The 12,234-nt window shown below is 39.9% G+C and overlaps 1 protein-coding gene across 1 annotated transcript in view; it reads left to right on the plus strand.

Annotated features, from left to right (window-relative positions):
* LOC133996950 (solute carrier family 66 member 2) overlaps nt 1-10,621 on the plus strand; it is a 31,501-nt gene extending 20,880 nt beyond the window's left edge. Inside the window, exon 4 of the mRNA XM_062436460.1 lies at nt 7,443-10,621. Within this exon, the coding sequence (XP_062292444.1) occupies nt 7,443-7,653 (211 nt within the window). The 3' untranslated portion in view covers nt 7,654-10,621. The remainder of the gene's footprint in view (nt 1-7,442) is intronic.
* The last annotated feature ends 1,613 nt before the right edge of the window (nt 10,622-12,234 follow it).

Raw genomic sequence — 12,234 nt, forward strand, 5'->3', positions numbered from 1 at the left:
CCTTTTTGTGCCATAAAGCGATCCAGCTCTTCTGTTTTGACCATCTAAAAGCTGTCCCATCCTTGCAGACTGCTCTGACTATCACCAAGTTCCGAAATTAATACCCACCAGGCGCCAGAGGCAGGGAAATTTTGTGGCTTTCCACCACATTAGCGGGTAAATGTTTGTACCACAATAGTGATGTAATAGAATATCTGGCATGATGGCTCAGATGAAATTACTCATGTTTTTGCCTATTGAAAACTGTAGGAGTGCTGGAGATGTTCTGAGTTGAAGCAGCACCACCCACAGACCATTTTGAGCACTCCCAGTTTCACGCCACTGTTTCCCATATTTAACATCAACTACTGGACATCACACCTCACTGCAAAACTGTCACTTACTGCTGCTAGTTACAGTTAATTTACTGTCTTTTAATACCTTATGATCTTATTTAAATGTACTGCAATGAATGTGTATGTGACCCATAAAAGCAATTCAGTATTTTGGCCGGTTAAAAATATGCTTGGCTGGTGGGGTTTTTCAGATTACTAAAAAAAAAAAAGAGTTAATTTCAGACTGTGGTTATCACACTGCACCGTGGGGCAGTTATCAAGCTGAAACAGCTCTTATACAGTAATTAGCAGACCAGACCTCTCATTTTACAGCTCATCTAACCCTCGAGGAATGGAAAAAGAGGCACAGTGGAACCTTTTGAAAGGGCAAGGGTCATAGAGATATCCAATGATCATATTAGCCAGGGGGTAAACAATATCAAATGCAGCCTTTAAGCCCGGAGAAGCTGCCTGTGTTGCTGGGAATAGGCTTGTTTGCTTACCATGATAAACTGTAGTAATTCATCTCAAACAGTAATTTAACTTTTAAGAAGTTTAGTAGCTTTAAAAGTGAAACGTGAAACTTGATTTGGAACCAAGTAGAAAGATCTCAGCCAGTGCTACTGTAAATACCTCTGAAGACAGATACTTTATGAGGGACATTTGGCCATATTAAAATTGTGTGTGTGTGTGTGTGTGTGTGTAGGATGAGAGGGTGTTGAACTTTTGTGTTAATAGTTTTCTGGCTGCCGCTATTATTAGCTGGTCCTGAGCCTGCAGAGCCGGAGGTACATACTGATACTGACCTGCCTGCAATAAAACAACTAAATCAACAACACCAAGACCTCACACACACACACACACACACACACACACACTCTCACTTTCACTTTCTCACACACACACACACACACACACACACACACACACACACACACACACACACACACACACACACACACACACACACACACACACACACACACACAAACAGGGAGATGGGACATCCAGACAGCCAAGTGCAGCCTTATAAGGCTCGTGGTCTTGAGCTGCATCCCAGCATGCTAGATAACTGTGCCAGGGCCTTATTTAGCCTGCAGGCTGTTGTCTATACACACACACACACACACACACACACACGCAAAGGCAAAGGCAGACTATTGTCGGGCCATCACCCGTGTGGCCGGATGTGTGGTACTCTGGCTCCCTGCAGCTGGAGACCCTTCAGATCATCTGTCCAACCCGTCACCCTCCATCTGCTCACATCACTCGTGGGGCTGCTTTTTCTTTACCAGGCTTAGATGAAACCGAACCAGTTTGTTTTTCGGTCCTTCAGGGCGACAATCCTGCTGGGATTTAGCGATGAAAGCAAAGTCTTATATTGTGAGGCAGCTGTCTTTGCATTTTGGATGGTGTTTATTTTGGCATGAATCCAATTACACATAATTTGAACTGCTAAATGAATTTGAAAATAGTGTTTACCAATTCAGTCAAAAAATATTGAGGTTCTTGTTATTGGAATCTCAATGCAAGTGCAGCTGAAGTGCTGAGGTAGACAAAGTGATAATGTACTTACAGCCTAGATCCAGAAGAAAATTGAATTTAGGGTTTGAGCGAAGGTATAGCAAGAGTTTCAGACTCTGCAAGTGTTTCTACAATGACTCATAGTTTTCCCTCAGTATCACAACTGATGTGTGAAACGATAAGGAAAATACGGTTACCCCTTTTAAAACATCCCTATTGTTAAGTTTGGAAAAATCATCTTATTCCACAGTGAAATACAGTATCTCATATATATATTGTTATATATTGTTCCAACAATCCTTGCTTAAATGTATCAAAAAATGTGCAACAAAATGCTCATCTGTGATAGTAGAATTCACTGAAGCATAAAAACTTGTAGTGCAGTTAAAGTGCAGGAAAAGATATTAATAAATGTCCCCAAATTTAATTTAATAAGCAGCTTCATGGGAATTCGTTCCAAATTTGCAGTGATGAAACCAGAACACTGCTTCTCCACGTTGGACGACCTGACAAGTCTGGACAGTTTGTAATGTGGCAGCAGATCAGAAATGTATTTTTCTTAAAATGTCAAGTGCCTCATAAACTGTTAGAAGAACATTTAAAATCATTTCTTTAACCATCAGGAGTGGGATCTAAGGATTGAAGTGATGTATTTTAGTACTTTTTAAAGAGTTTTTAGAGAGACACCATCATGTTAGTCAAGCCTTTTGTAGATATAAGCATGAACATGTCCTTCTATTTCATGTATAGGTAATAGGTCATTTCATTCTTGCTATGTATTTCTAAAGGGGTACTCCTCTGATAACCCTGATGAAGAAGCCTTTAAACTTGCGTATTTTTAACAGAAACCTTGCGTAACAAACTGAGGCCATTGGGTTTGAAAGATGTGGGCATGTAGCGGGCAAGGTCGGTCCAGCAAAATACACCATCAGGTTCTATTACGGGAAATGCAGGATCCAGTATATTTGGAGCTTGACCCACACTAGGGACAACATGTGAGGTTACCTCAACCTCTGCTACATCAATTCTAACTATTCTATTTTTTTTTTTTAATCTCTGTGCAAGTCCCTCAACTTTGTGAAGGTATAAAATCGTAATCACTGGAATACCTCTTTTAAAGTGATTCGCTATCATTGTAACTTGGATGTCAGCAACAGTGGATCAGTGGGACAATTGTGTTTTTCTTTCCTTCTGTCATTTTGTGTTCCTTTTCGCAGTTTTGACACATTCTCTCCAAAACCGATTCCCCACTGAGCTCCACAATAATTGCCCCGGTTATACTTTTGTGATGATTTAGTTCTGGACCGGGGCTTGAAGCCAGATTCTCTCTCTTATGTCGGCATGTTCTCACCGCTGTCTCATAGCGGTGGTATGAAAAGCGGACAGAAGCCTCAGAGATAAAACTGAAAGCATAAACGCTGCAGAGAAGCGATAAGATAAAGCGTCCGACTTCTCCATCTGTTTAGATTACATATGAAGAAGTAACTCTTTATTCACTTAAATATTTATACACCGAATTCTCTGCTATTTAATGAAGCAAATAATGGGTTTCGAAATTGATGTTGGCTCTGCAGCAGTTCCTTCCAAAAATGGCTGAGTAGCTGCTGTGTCACTTCATATTCACAGTAGCAGGTTTCGAAAGCTCAAACACTTGTACAGCACTGTAGAAACTGTCGACAGCTACAGCTCCTTGCCAGCATTTTTCTGTCAAAGCCATTTTTATACCGTGAAGTTCCAAAAAAACATGTAGATCTTCACCCATTCATTCATCTTGGCTTAAAATTGCCCATAAATAAATGAGACAATCAGTGCTTTAACCTTTTAATGTGTCTTCTTAATGTATTCAAAGCCAGTGTTGCTATAGAAATCTCTCTGCAGCCCATCATAGAAAGGGTCCAGTACAGCTCTACTTCATCATCACCACTGGCAACATTTCAGCCCAGTTCTCAGCATGCTTTCTCTCTCCCTCCCCTTTTATATATATATGTGTCTCAGGCAAGGTGACAAATAAGTAGCCAGACATGTTCTCACCCCGTTCCCAGCCCTCCCTTGTTACCTCTTATTAGGGAGCCAGCGGAGGAATTGATCAAACACAATTCCTGCCTCTCTCATCATTACCTGCAGGTACACATCGTCATAACTCAGACAGCAGTCACAGAGGAACTAGGGGGAGGAAGAGGAGGAGGAGGAGGAGAGGGTGGAGAGCAGGGGAGAGGTGGAAGGGTCTCTTTCCACAGAGCTAACAAGCTCCTTACTCATATAGAAGAGTGAGAGGCCAGAAAGGCAGGGGGGAGGCGAATGGATACAGGTATGGAGAGAGGCGAGGATACCGTGGTGGGAAGATGAATGGACGAGGAGGAAGTGAGAAGTACTATAGAGAGCAGGCTTTAAAAAAAAAAGTATGTGAGAGCCATTGGAGATACTCAGAGAGGCTTGTTGGGGAAAGAGAAGCTAAAAAATAATAGGGACATATGAGGAAAATAGCTAGGTTTGCACAAATTACTTTTACAAATGCAAAGGGCTAAGGTGAAGCTGGAGGCTTGAATAATGCAAAAAGGAGATTTTTGCTGCAAAGCTTCAAACCAGCAAGACAGACAAACAGACAGTCAGGGTTACACTCATCTCAGCAGGATTGGGGGAGCGTAGAAACACTAGATTACATCTGACTCCCTCCCTCCTTTACATCTGTTAAGAGGCTTTGAGAAAGGCGGGGGAATCTGCTAACACGAAGACTCTTCCTTCACCTTGTTTTCTTTATTGCCACATTAGCATATTTCACCTGCCGCTGGAATCAAAGCCTCTCTCCGTGATGTGTTTGTTTCAGTTCATCACGAAAGAGTGACGAGATAATCCAAAGAGGTGACGGTTTACGCTAATGAAGTCATCGGCTGCTCTTGACCCTGTTGTGGATTAATGGTTTAATGGTTTAATGGTTATGAACCTGTAATGAGCTGTGGATTCATCTCTCTTACTTCAGTCCAGTTGAAAACATCAGATGTGATGAAATATGTCAGCATCATGTCAAATGTCACTCTCAATTAATTTATTGGAAAAGTACACAGCTGTTGAGAAAAATGGACTCAATGGGTGTTTGTATCACTTTCTCACCCTGTAAATTCTGGTTCCTAGAGGGTCAAAACAAATATAGTTTCTTAGATAAGTGGCTTTAAGCCAAGCATATATACACTACGTAGCACAACTAAAGGTCTCTAGTCTTCAGCTTTCCACCAGATATTGGCACTCGGCTACACGGATTTGCTCCCATTCAGCCACAGAAGAATCTTTAAGGTTGTTACTGATGTTGGTGGATAATGTCTGTCTCACATTTGGTGTTCCGATATATTGTAAACATTTCTGATTGGGTTTGAGGTCAGGCAGGCAAGTCAGGAACTGCCACACCGATCTCAGAAAATCATTTCTTTACTCACTTGTCTTTGTACAAGGTGGCTCTGACATGCTGCAACAAAAAAGGACCTTACCCCAGACTGCTTCATCAAAATTGGAAGCACACTATGACACCCAAAAAACAAACCTTTGTTTGCTGCTGCATTGCGACTTCCCTTATTTGGAACTAAGAAGCAAATCCCCAAAACCATGAAAACAGCTCCCTAACAGAGTTGTGAACAACTACAATTTCACTTTGGTTTCTTCTGTGGAGGCTGTACAATTGTCTGAGATATTCGTCTAAATCCTACCACCTGTTTCATTTGTGGTGCTCACAGTATTGAATTATTCAATATAAAACATTTTATAATGAGTGTTTTTCCAGAGATAATGCTCCGGTTACTTTTTAAGTACCCTTGAAAAAACTAAATTAAAGTAATTTCCCCGCTTAGAACCACAAAATGTAATTCGTCTCCATTGCAGCATTTTATAGTGTAGGCGCACCTCACCTGAAATAAAGGAGCCTCTACTAACCCCAGGTGAAATTATTAAACTTTTATGTATAAGTATAAAGCTTCAGTGAAAAAAATAAATGATGTTGCATCACAGTCAACTGCTACATCGATCGTAGACAATGTATTTAATAAGTGAGGAGACTGTTCATCTTGTAACTACACTGATAACAAGATAAAGTATGTCAGGATCTATCGTATTCAGCTCAGTAGGTTACAGCGATTGATCATTCACACGACACACATAACCAATCGAAGGAAAAAAAGTGAACACTGGAGGGGTCAAGGCAAAATTTTGACAAAAAAACCCAACGCTGTTTGCATGGGTACATACATCTCAAGGGAAGCAACCTTTTTAAATTCAGCATGGCACTTAAATCTCTCTCCTGCAGTCCTTATTTAAATACTGCTGACTGACCAAAGTGACACGCCTGAGTGAAAGCATTTCATACACCCGAGCGTGTGTTTGTTTGTATTGTTGCAGGCAGGTTGCTTCAGGAAGCACATCTGAAGAGTCGCTTCACTGTGTTTGTGTGTGTCTGTGTGTGTATGTGTGAACAAGAAGCACACTGACACAGTGCTTGCTCAGTCATTTCTTTGTCAGCATTGCATGTCTATCCCTGCCTCAGGCAAAATAAAAAGTTTATTAAGAAAAAACAACCCCAACACAAGACACAAACGATGCTGTCATAAGCCGGTGAAAATACCCAAAACTGCCACCAGCAGCACTTTCAATGGAACCACAGAAAACTTTTTAAAGTGGTGTCCCTACATTTGCAGCTTGTAAGATGTATAATTTAAAGAATATGACCTGTACATGAAGTTATTTGTTTGGACCCCGGGGCTTGGCTCTTTTCCTATTTGTTCCCGAGCTCTCGTTAGACTCCCTTTTCCATCTCATTTATTGAGTTCAGAGTGCTTCCCAGTGCCACCACAGCTAGGCTCACGCTTAAAGGAACTCTGCCATCTCAAATCATACGGGTGCTTTTCTCCAGTCACTTCTAAAACAACAACTCTTTTATTTTAGTCTAACTCATCCCTCGGATTCTCTCATGAGTGCCCTGTGGACAGCCAGCTATCTGTGTGTACTGGAAACACTTATGAGTTTTATGGTTAGAAAAGTGCCACAGGATGTTGAGTTGATGAGAAGCCTGAGCCCTGAGAAGATTATTTCAATTTGCCGTGGTTGTTATTGTGGCAAATTTTCTATTTCCCTTTCTTGCCTGAGATGATATTGCATTTCTCTGACCTCATTTTCCTTCTGTCATTAACATGCGCTCTTGGCGACCAAATTGAATTAGACACAGTAAAAATATGTCTTGGTGGAAATGATTTTTTTTAAAGTTCTGGTTAACCAAGGTCTGGTGCTAATGCTAACTTAAAATGTACGAAGTCTAATAACGCAGCCTCTGCCTCTCTTGGCTAAAAAACTGCTACTCAATTTAGCCAGCTAGCTCTTGTTTGCTTCATCAACAACAATGTCAAAGTAATTCAGAATAAACCAACTAAAGGCTTCTGCTATGAATAAAAACAGTGCACAGAAACTGAACTATCCTTTAATTGAGCTTAACAGCTAACTGCTGACATGGCTCAACCCAACTATTTATATATTGATTACTAATTTCTTAATGTGTTTTTATTAATTTGATGTTGAATGTTGGTGTTCCTTATTGTTATTCATCACTCTTCTCTTTCCCTTTCCTCCCAGTATCAAGATGGTGCTGATGTGGACCAGCGGTGACACCTTCAAAACAGGTTACTTTCTGCTGACCCAGGCTCCTGTGCAGTTCTGGACATGCGGCCTGCTGCAGGTTGGCGTGGACTTTGCCATCCTGTTCCAGGTTTATTACTACAGTCGCTTCCCACAGAAACCTCTGTCCCACACCGTCTCCCACACCACCAGTGCCAAAGCCCTCTGAAAGCCTCCGCATGCTTTCCGAGGACATCTCAGTGCTCAAAAACAGCAGTGAGGAAGCAAATTCACAGAAGCTTTGGACATGTATAAACATACATGGGTGCCGAAGCACCTTGATATGATGCAGGCTGCTCACCCTCACCATCATGTATACATGAAGACGCATACACACCCATAAATAAGGCATGAACATACACAGACACTCAGTATTGTTGGTGTCTGCACCCATGCCTCAAGGACACTTGTTACAAACTTGACCGTTTTCTTTTATTTATTATCCTACTGACCTATTCTCAATGCGGTAGTATGCTTGTCTTGAAATGCAGACATCTCAGAGAATATATCCTTGAATCAACCTGTGCATGCAGAAGTCATTGCACTGAAATCTGCGCTCAAGGAATCGGGGACCAGATTTGTTGTCCACATACACATAGGATTGTTGCATGGACCCTCTGCCTTAAAAACACACTTTCAAACATGGCTTTGCTGCATTACCAGCAATAACAAATGTATGAATCAATCAAAAAAATACTGAATGTACAAAATGGCATTAGTTATTTTGTTGTTTTTTCCCAACACGGTGTAGAAATGCTGGTCAGTCTACCACTTGTTGGGCAGATGGTCACCATATGCTGTGACACACAGGCTTAACGTCTTGCGATAATACAGGAGCTGAACTGTTAGAAACCAGAGGCAATCAGATGTTACCAAAAGAAGAAGAATCCCAAAGGCTTGGAGATGCTTTGTGTTGGCTTCTAAACAACTGGTCGTAAATATTTAAGATGAGAACATCTATCGTTGTAAAAGACATGAAAGTAGTTTTACATGTGAAGCCAGTATTGTTGGAAGAAGAAGTGTCAAATTATACACAACATCATGAAACACTGACATCATGAGCAGGTTTCAGCCTGTATGGTTGTTGAAGGCCAAATCCAAGATTTTTGTATTGAAGCTGTAATCACATATTGTATATTATTTTGATCATTTTCATGCAACAAATTCCAAGAATCAAGAATCAGTTTATCCACCAGATCCGAGGATTCTGTTTAGACTTAAAGTGAAGCACATTTTTTACACAGAGCAATCGCACACAAAGCTAATGACACAAGCGGGCTGCAAATTAGCTTTAGGCAGCACAAACTGAAGAGCAGACATGTTGTGCTTATATTAAGTTATGAATCTTTTTCATAAAGATACAGACTAAAGGAAAATAATAAGGAATTCCTGATCACACAAACTCACAAACACTCGGTCAGTTCATACATTGCTAGCTAGCAACGACAACGTTCCAGTGGTCAACACCAGACACAGTTTAATTTACCTTCAGTTTGAACAAATCTTTTGGATGAAAGCAGCATTTTCACCCATGATCTTCAGGTTAGCAGTTCCTTAAAAGAAAATTCTGGTTTATTACAACTTGATGCTGTATTCAGGCATTTCTAGCAGAATGGGAAGAACAGAATAAACACCTGATTCAGGAGTGTTTACGCATTGGTTCCCCCAAATGCTAGCCTTGTAGTCACCATATTTTGTTGTGTTATGTTTTCATAGCACTTCAGTAACAAGTGCAACCACAAAGGTGTAATCCCTAATGAAGAAGTTAGATTTTATGTAGATGTAACTGCCAGCGATTTTGACTTTGCAGCAATTTTGCCGTCAGTTTGTTGACACTTGTGTATTGCAGCTGTCAAAAACTCCAGATATCTTTGACTCTGTAATTATAATTTGGAGGCTGACATGAGCATTTTTTCCCACTTGACTACACGGATTGCTGTCTAAACATAGACATGAATGCAGCATTATTTTTGTTTTAGCCATCATTCTTATTCATAAAAAGGATAATATAGTCTCCAAATTAGAGATAATTGCTCATTAGCAATAAGAATGATAGCAGAATTGTAATAAACAAGGTTTTACAGACTTCTGAATATACTCCGTATAATCATATCTTCACCTCCATCATGTTGGCAGTGACCGGCCAGTTTATTATTGTATATTACAAATCTAATAACATCCCCTGATATCCCTGCTCATGACTCCACATCACTGTGTGGTTCTGCTTTGGGCGGCTTGTACTCATCTCCATTTTGTCTTGTGAAATTAATTTCCTGTTCAGGAGGAGGAGTATGAGCCATGTAATGTACCCGCAGTGAATCTTTTCTTTGTTATTGTTGCTGTTTTGTAATTTTTCTCTGGGGGAGGAAGAAATGCCAAAACCGGGAGGTGTACGACTGTCAGCCCTTCACTGAACTGTGTACCAGAGCAGACCTGATTCTGTCCTCCTCTTCTAAGCCTCAAGAAGTGGAAAACCTCCCTTTTATTCCAGTGGGACAGGCCAAGAGTTTTCTATGAATATTTCTTTCACTGCTCTTAAATATTCAAAATGTTGGAGAATGACTCTTTAGTTTATTAGTAATGGAGGTGCACTGTTTGTGTCCAAAACCTGTTTAGCAGCCCTATGAATATTTATTTTGTTATCCTTTTTTCTACTTTTCAGATGCCATTGTAGGATAGTGTATGACTGTTCTTTATTTTAGACAGTGGTCAGGGTGGCTGTGTCGTGTGGGTAATGTGAGATACCTGACAGGTTCTTGTGTTCAACAGGATCAAAATGACCTCAGTTACACTTTATTCACTGTTTCATCCCATGTATCTGGTTTTACTTCACTTTATGTTACATGTTTTGTATTATTTGTCTTGTCCTTTCTTCTTTTTTTTGCTTTGTGATGGTATTTGTCCATTAATAACTGCCAAGTTTTGCGTTTTGTCATCTGTGACACCCAGACCTAGTTTATGTACCAAAAATATCATTACCTGTATGTTTAAAAAAAAAAAAAAAAAGTCATTTCCATTTTTTTTAAATGTAATTTTTCTATTAATGCATCAGTTGTTCACTTCTGTAACTAATGACATCCATTAATTAATTAATGGTGAAAATCTACCATGGCATTATCACCCAATAAAGAGGAAACAGAGAGACTTATGTAAATCATTTCATCTGTTTAAAACAATCAAACAAACTTCTGTGTGGATGTCAGTCAACCACACAGACCTTCACTATCAGAATGTCTTCTTTATCTCTAATTTAAACTCTAGGTTAGGAATTTTATAAAGTGCCTCAGAGTTGAGAGCCTCAGTTCCCTGCATGATAAATACTGTAAATGTCTGGTACCAGCTTTTCAAGTCCTCCACAGTTCCTTCCGCTGTGCACATATTAGTGGTGTCACCTCAAAGTTCTTCAAATTTGCAATGCTGCAGGACCAGATGTGATGGTATAGATCATATTTAGTTGCAAGAACTTTATATATTACTGCAGTAAAACCTGGAGAAACTGTCCAAAGCTGCTTCATTGTAATATCTCTTTGTTTATACACATAAAGCTTCACTTATTCGGATTTATACATTTACAAAGGATTGAATCACTATGATTTATGCTTGCTTTATTATTTGAATTTCAATCTTTCATTGTTTTTACAAGCAGTGGTTAGCACTGTCACCTCACAGCAAGAGGGTTCTGGGTTCCACCCTGCCGGCCAGCTGGAGCCCTTCTATTTGGAGTTTGCATCAGTTTGAAAAATGTGACGTTATGTTGGATAACGTTGCATGAGTATAAACTTCCCCAAATCCTATGAGGTGGGAAGGGCTGTCAATTTTGGAAGTTTTCACCATTCTGTGTACGCATTTCAATTTTTTCTTCAAACAATATCGTCAATATTACTTAAAACGGACACATGGGACAACAGTTTTAATTAGTAAAGTGTGTCCAAACGTTTGACTGGTACTGGTAGTTTCTGAGAAATATGATCTTGTCGGTCACCATGGCCATGAAGAGAAGAACAGAGTTGCCAACGATACCTTAAACTCTGGTAGCATCTAGTTTTGGAAATGCTAGCTGTAAAACTTGTAACACCACAAATAACAGTATGAATTTCTCCTTGGCCCATACACTGGGTAAGATTAATACTTGTAGCTACCTTGCCAGAAATGCTAACCTTTGCAGCTTATTGTATTACCATTTTACCACACTTCTTCTCTTGGGTTTTATGGTTTTGGAAAGGCATAAAAAAGAAGACATCCTCCAAACCCTTTATATATAAAGAGTATCTTCTTTCTTGAGCTCCATGCAAAGTTTAAGTAAGCTAAATTAGTGGCTAGCTGTTAAACATGGTGGCAACCAAAGAGACAGTTGACTCAGGAATTGGTGGAGAACAAAACAGAGCTGAAAATACAGCGAATAACTGACTTGCATTTGTCAGGTGGACAGAAACACAACTCCAAATTAATGAAATGTTGCTTAATATCTGCTAAATGTGTGGCAACTGTTTGCTGACAATCACATTGGAACAAAAGTCTAACTTATCTAGTCTGTGAAACCATTACCATATTGTCCTTCATTGTTATTCCTATTTGTGGCTGTGGGAATGAATTCTGAAGTGCAGTAATCTGAAGATCACAGCGATAAGGTAAATTTAGTTCAGGATTTATTCTTCCCTTTCACAGCCTGATCTTGAGCTTGACCTCGCAGGGCTGGCAGCATAGAAAACCATTACAACAAACTTCTTTTAGTTTGTTCATTGAAGCACTG

Source organism: Scomber scombrus, chromosome 16 (genome assembly GCF_963691925.1).
Source record: "Scomber scombrus chromosome 16, fScoSco1.1, whole genome shotgun sequence".
Taxonomy (NCBI): domain Eukaryota; kingdom Metazoa; phylum Chordata; class Actinopteri; order Scombriformes; family Scombridae; genus Scomber; species Scomber scombrus.